Source organism: Buceros rhinoceros, unplaced genomic scaffold (assembly GCF_000710305.1).
Source record: "Buceros rhinoceros silvestris isolate BGI_N320 unplaced genomic scaffold, ASM71030v1 scaffold23592, whole genome shotgun sequence".
Taxonomy (NCBI): domain Eukaryota; kingdom Metazoa; phylum Chordata; class Aves; order Bucerotiformes; family Bucerotidae; genus Buceros; species Buceros rhinoceros.
In genome coordinates, this window is record NW_010399833.1 from 8,446 (window position 1) to 14,920 (window position 6,475).

Consider the following 6,475-nt stretch of genomic DNA (forward strand, 5'->3'; position numbering starts at 1 on the left):
CAGCCAGCTTGTCCGACGCCTGAGGCCACGGGGCTGTCAGAGCGAGGGGCCTCTCCAAGAGCTGAGGCCGAGCCACTCCAGAGCTGAGAGCCTTCTCCGGAGGCAGGACCCACAGGGCCCCAGAGTCAGCAGCCTTCTCCGGAGGCAGGGGCCGCAGCACCCCGGGGGCGAGTGCCTTCTGCGTGAGTGGGATCCGCAGGGCCCCTGAGCTGAAAGCCTTCTCCATGGGCAGGATGTGCGGTGACCGGGAGCCAGGAGCCTTTTCCAGAGGCAGGGGCCGTGGCAGCCCTAAGCTGGGAGCCTTCTCTGTGGGCAGCATCCGTGGCATTCCCAGGGCAGGAGGCTTCTCCAGAGGCAAGGAACGGGGCACTCCAGAGCTGGGAGCATTCTCCATGGCTGGGATCTGCACTAGCCCGGAGAAGGAAGCCTTTTCCAAAGGTGGAGACTGTGGCACAGCTGATCCAGGAGCCTTTTCTGTGGGCAGGATGTGTGAGACTGGGGAGCTGGGGACTTTTTCAATAGGCAGGGGCCACAGCATCCCAGGACCAGGAGCCATCTCTGAGGCTGAGACCTGGGGCACCATGGAGCTGGCAGCCCGTTCCACAGACCGAAGCCGTGGACTCTGTGGAGAAGCTCTGTCCACCAGCTGAAGCTCATCGTCCTCAGGAGGCTCATCCACTGGCTGGGACTGCAGGGTCCCCACAGTAGCAAGCAGTCTGTCTGACAGTTGGGAATGCAGGCATTCCACTGGGAACTCATCCAGCAGCTCAGCCTGCTGGGTCCTGGTGTCAATGAGAGACTTGGCCGACAACCCCAAAACCTCGGGGTCAGCAGGAGGCTCGTCCGACAACTCGAGCTGCAGGGCACCAGCAGGGACGAGCGACTCGTCCAGCGACTGCGGGCTTCCCGGAGGAGATTTGCTCTGCAGGTGAGGCTGCGAGGCATCGCTGGAGGACTCGTCCAGTGGCCACAGCACCGCGTTGGCAGGAGGTTTGTCAGGATGCTGAGGCCGCAGCGCTACTATGATGGGTTGCTTCTCTGACTGCAGCCTTAGGGACAGGGCAGCCTGTGGCCTGTCTGATGGCTGCAGGCGGAGCGAGAGGGTGGTGGGGGGTTTGTTGGATGGCTTCAGCCTCAGTGACAAGGTGGTGGGAGGTTTATTTGATGGTGGCAGTCTCAGTGCCAGGGTGGCGGGTGGGTTGTCTGGCGGGGGGAGCCCGAGGGGCCGGGGGGGGGTGGTGGGGGGTTTGTTGGATGGCTTCAGCCTCAGTGACAAGGTGGTGGGAGGTTTATTTGATGGTGGCAGTCTCAGTGCCAGGGTGGCGGGTGGTTTGTCTGGCGGAGGCAGCCTGAGGGCCAGGGTGGTGGGGGGCTTGTTTGATGGCTGCACCTTCAGGGCTAGGGTAGTGGGGGGTTTGTCTGATGGCGGCAGCCTTAGCGCTAGGGTTGCAGGGGGCTTTTCTGGCGACTGCAGTCTGAGGGCCACAGACTGAGATAGGCTGTCCAGAGGCTGATCGCTCAGGTCTGTTTCTGCAGGAGGCTGCTCTGGTGGCTGGGTGTCCTCCCCATCAGCCAGGGTTTCTATGGGAGGCACATACTCACGAATTTCTCCCGGCTCTAGAGGGTTAGGCCCACAGGGATCGTGCTCTGTGCAGCTTAAACGTCCATCCAGCTTGGAGATGAAGAGCATGCCTTCCCGGTGCTGCTTGCAGAAGGACCTGGGGCACATCTCACAGAAGGAAGCTGCCTCCTTACCACACACGTCACACTGATGCCACGGGCACTCCCATTTTCCTGCAGCACAGACACAGTAGAAAAGACACACCTTAGAAGTGGTACAAGGGAAGAGACGAACCCTGCTGCAAAGGGAATTCAAGGGAAAGTAGGGACACCTCTGTAATGTTCCCATACAATGTCCTCTTCAGTTTCTACTGTAATTCCCAGGCTCGACAGGCAGGCAACAGGAACCTGCATCCTCGAAAGCCACAAGGGCAATGATAATCACAACAAATAGAAGCCTCGCCAGGTCAGACCAAAAGCCCATCTGTCTCCAGCATGGCACTGACCAATATGGTGCCTAGAGAAGAGCAGACATCCCCAGCTTGCACACCTCTGTGGCTCTGACTTCCACAGGCAACAACAGCAGTATCTGCACATAATTCACCGATGGGCTTTTTAAGTAGATGAGTCAGGTTCAGCTAAGTCGTCCTTAATTGTGGGCCAACAACTTCCCTTCCTCTTTATCAGAAAGAAGAACTGAGAGGGCAGTGATCACAAGGGAGTAAGTTTCTATTGCCTCTGTACCCAAAGGCACGATCTTCCTTAACCTCTGCCTATGACCATGATAAAAATACTGCTTAAGACAAAGCCGAGCTGCTCTCTGAGGAGCTCCATGTCCAGGCCGAATCTCTTCATCATCAATATCAACACCATTATAGAGGAAAAAAACATTACACTTCAGAGATTGCTGTTTTTTTCACTTGATCCTGCTCCCCCAGGCAAGGCTGCTGCCACCTCTACCAAATGCTTCTCACCAGTTTGTGAACATAGGGAACAGTGACACCATCTGCACCCAGGATACGGGATGCTGAGTTCCTCACTTCTCACCATAGGACCTGCACGGCTGCCTTTCCAGCAGCCCGTGCCACCCCGGCCCCTCCCCGGCTCACTGCCTTACTGCAAAGAGCAGCTTCCTGCAGAGCAGCCCCTGCAGAGGCCAGCACCAGTGGTGATGGGAGGGCAGCTGTGGACACCGGCCAGGCTGGGGCACTTGCCAGCCTCCCTGAACCTAGACCACACAGCTGCGGCTTTGGCTACCAGCTCTTTTCCAGGGAGGCTGGAAGAGAAGGCAACAGCAGCACAGCACAGAGCAGCTGTGGCCATTTCTCCATGCACTTGCACCACAACAGCTTCCCACTCCCCTCTCTCACGCTGCTTTTCCCCTGAGGTTGAAGACAACACGTAGCTTGTTTTTTCCCCTCCTTTGAAGCCAGTCCAAGGCTTCTGTTCCAGTCTCCAAGCATGTACACTGCTTTTCTGCATCTTTTCCAATTTTTCAGCATCCTTTTCAGAGCAGGGAAGTTTAACACTGCACGTGGCTTTCCCCCTTTCAGGCTCAGCACAGGCTGCTCCCTTCACACCATCGGTATCCCACAGAGCCAAGCTCACCACTCACTTCGGTCACTGGAAAGACTCTGGGCCTATTATTATAGAAGCCATTTGTACGGATGGAAAATAAATAGAAAACTGCCAGTATGTTGCAGGAAGGATAAATCCTATCAAAACACTCTAATGGTCTTTGGCAGGATAAAAGGCCTAATGAATAAGCAGCCTCTCCTGAGACAGCCTGGAGCTCTCCGAAGAAGTATCAGACAATTAGTAACATGCAAACAAGCAGGAAATTTCAATTACTCAACAGCAATGCCCATGGCATAAGAAACATTTGAAGTAAGAAGTGCTGAACCTGTCACAACCTGCATGATACTCTAAGGAGTGGGCTGTGAAAACAACAGCCTACATGTAAAAAGAGTAAAATGGCTACAACTGACTGAAAAAAAAAAAAAAAGATCATTCTCAAAACCAGCTATTAATGGTTTTCTGGCAAACTGAGGAGGCGTTTCCAATGACATCCTTCAGGAGTCTATTTTAATCTGTATTTTAATTTAAATTTCTGGAAGCAGAACAGCGAGTACTCTTACAGAAACGGGTAAATAATGAGTCTGTGAGGGACTGTGAAAACTTGGTTAGTCAGGCTCAGAATTTAAACTGGACAGATGCTCTTGCAACAACAGGGTGTAATTAAATAAAGACCAAAGTGCAAAGCACCACAGCTAGTGCAAAGCAAACTGTGGGAGAAAGAAAGAAAATGCGTGGAAAGGATCAAGATGAAGACTCAAAGCTGATAGGGCAAATCACAAACACCATATTAATACAAAAGTTATTTTTTCAAAACAAGTCAAATCTCATTTCCTGAGAAATTTATGTAAAACACAAAATAATTATTCTCTTCTGTTGGTGTTAGCAAGGCCTCGGCTGCAATGCTGTTAAAACAGCCCCGTAACTAGTTTTAAAAACGTGTAGGCAAGTGGGACACAGTCCAGAGCAGACCAAGAAGAATAATTTTAGAAAATAAGAGCTACAAGGAGAGGCTGTGTTAGTTTAAGCTGGAAAAAGACTAAGGAGAACACAGCCTTTTTTTTTACATACTGGGTGGCTATCAGAGAGATGGCAATCCTTTAATTTTTCAAGTCAGGCTGTTAGGAGAAATTTTTCAAATAGAAAGCACGGAAACAGGCTAAAAGCTGGACTCTCCTCTACTGGAGACTCTGAAGTATGGGAAAACCTGCCAGGATGTTACAGCGTCCTGTCTTAGCACACCAAAATGGACAGAAAGGTGATAGTCAGGATTCCCTCTCCCTGACTGATGAAGTGACCTGCCCTCCTGTGCTCCCAGTGCTCCCTTCATAGTGCTCCCTTCCACAAGGAGCCATCCAAGCTCTTCTGTATAAATGCCCTGTTCTCCCCAGAACTCGACACGCACACGTGCAGAATTTCTGTCTGTATTCTTCCTGAATACACTACTGGTCCTTCTACAGCTTCTGCCAAGTCACAGCTAGAGGTGCTGAACGCCCAGCTCTGGCTCTCCATGGTGCGCTGACAGAAACACTCTGGTGCAGTGACTCTCCTGGCAGGTTCTTTCAGAGCCCACCTGGTTCCATGTTTCTCAGCCAGCCTCTGACGTGCTCAGAAATCACTGTATAGGGTTGCATAAATAGTTGCTAATTAAGACAATGCTTACCATACTTAATAAAAAGATTTATAGCCCTCTGAACAAATACTTCAATGCATTTGACTTTATTAACCAAATTTATTACATTGGCAAAACCCCCTAAATGGGCTTTGATGAGTTATTCTACCCAAACACTTGTCATCTAGTCTCGCTGATAACTGACACCATTTGATCCTTTGGCGCTTGATCTGGTGCCCTGGCCTGGCAGACACAGGGCTAGCTGCCCTACCAAGACCCAGGTCTAACTTTTCCCCCTTCTGAGCACTGGTTAAACCTGAATGCTCATTAAAGGTCGCAGGTTAGTAAACAGGACAAACTGAAACAACAGAGGACACGCTCCCTTTAACCAGATCCTTTAAACTTTTAAATGGAACTTAAATCTTTTCTTCCACAGATGTTACTTTACACCTTCTGAGCTACTAACGAACTTGAAGCTGTTTTACCACTCACACAGGGAGCCTGTTGCTTTCTCTGCACACAACTACAAGTTCTTTTTGAGTATTTTTTTCTTTTTATTTCAAATGTCTGCCCTCATTTCACCACAAACTAGGATATGCTTTGATATCGTTCTCTTCCTTAACTATGAACTTCGGGCTATTCAGCCATCTAGCACATTTGTTAAGGGTCGCTAAATCCTATTTTTCATCAGTGCTTTTCCTCACCATTCAATTCACTCAGTTATCTTCAGCTCTGAGAAAATGGCCAGTCCGAGGAATCGACACTTCAACTACAGTTGGACTATCCTCTGCCAGGCCCTTAGGAAGGGCTCAGCTCACAAACACTGTTCCTCAGGCAAGGACCAGCTCCCCCTTCAGCAATTGATTCATCTTTTTGCAGGTTATGGTGGGGTGCAAACCAGGGTTGTGTCGTGTGGGCCACAAGTGAGTTCAAGTAAGAAAGGTCTCTCTAAATTTTAAGTTGCCGTGAGGTGAGTGCAAGGTGATGAGTAGTGCCTGGGACACCTGGAGCCAGCACATGACCCAAGCAGAGCCCAGCCGTGCGGAGCACTGACCTGCAGGTCTCTTGGTCAGGTTGAGGCAGTCCGCGTGGTACACCTTGGGGCAGCCTGGCTTCTTACAAGAAACTAGCTGCCCTCCATCCCCACAGCTGAAACACTCGTCCTCTCGCTCCTTCATCACCTCTGCCTGCGACCTCCGCTTCATCTGCGGCCGTCTCTTTAGCTTCTTGGACTTTTCCTCGGTGAGGCTGGGTTGGCTCTGTGGGTGAGACAACGTCAGTTAATGCAGGTCTCTGCCCCTTCCATCTGTCCCCTTCCTGCTACACTGGAGGTAACTGCAAAACCCGCAATAAAAATCCCACTCCCAGCCGTACCTGAAACATGTGGCATCTCTACAGTGCTTCTCAGTATTTGGCAAATGGTTCTTTTTTTTTTTTTTTTGTAAGAGCCTGGAAGTCCTGCACCAAAGCCTGGTTAACATGAGATCTATACAATTAGCAACAGCAGAATGAGGAGCCTGAGGCTGTCTGGTGTCACTGAGCTCGTGCCACTGCTCACAGCCTCTTCAGGTCCTCAGTCAAAGCAGTCAGGTGCCCTTGCGCTCATGACTCATGAGGAGTCTCCTCCAGCACTTCCTGCACTTTTTGATGCTCCTCTCTCCATTTTCAGTCTGAGTGTATCTGTGATCAGTTTAGACCTTGTTAAGGGTCGAGGTCCCGAGGTAACAA

General features: G+C 50.9%; 1 protein-coding gene across 1 annotated transcript in view; it reads right to left on the minus strand.

Moving 5' to 3' along the window:
- The window catches only part of LOC104489480 (histone-lysine N-methyltransferase, H3 lysine-36 and H4 lysine-20 specific-like), a gene marked incomplete at its 5' end in the record, with an annotated part of 7,641 nt that extends 1,635 nt beyond the window's left edge, over window positions 1–6,006 (minus strand). Inside the window, 2 exons of the mRNA XM_010131642.1 lie at window positions 5–1,794; window positions 5,802–6,006. Of these exons, the coding sequence (XP_010129944.1) occupies window positions 5–1,794; window positions 5,802–6,006 (1,995 nt within the window). The remainder of the gene's footprint in view (window positions 1–4; window positions 1,795–5,801) is intronic.
- Window positions 6,007–6,475: the final 469 nt, after the last annotated feature.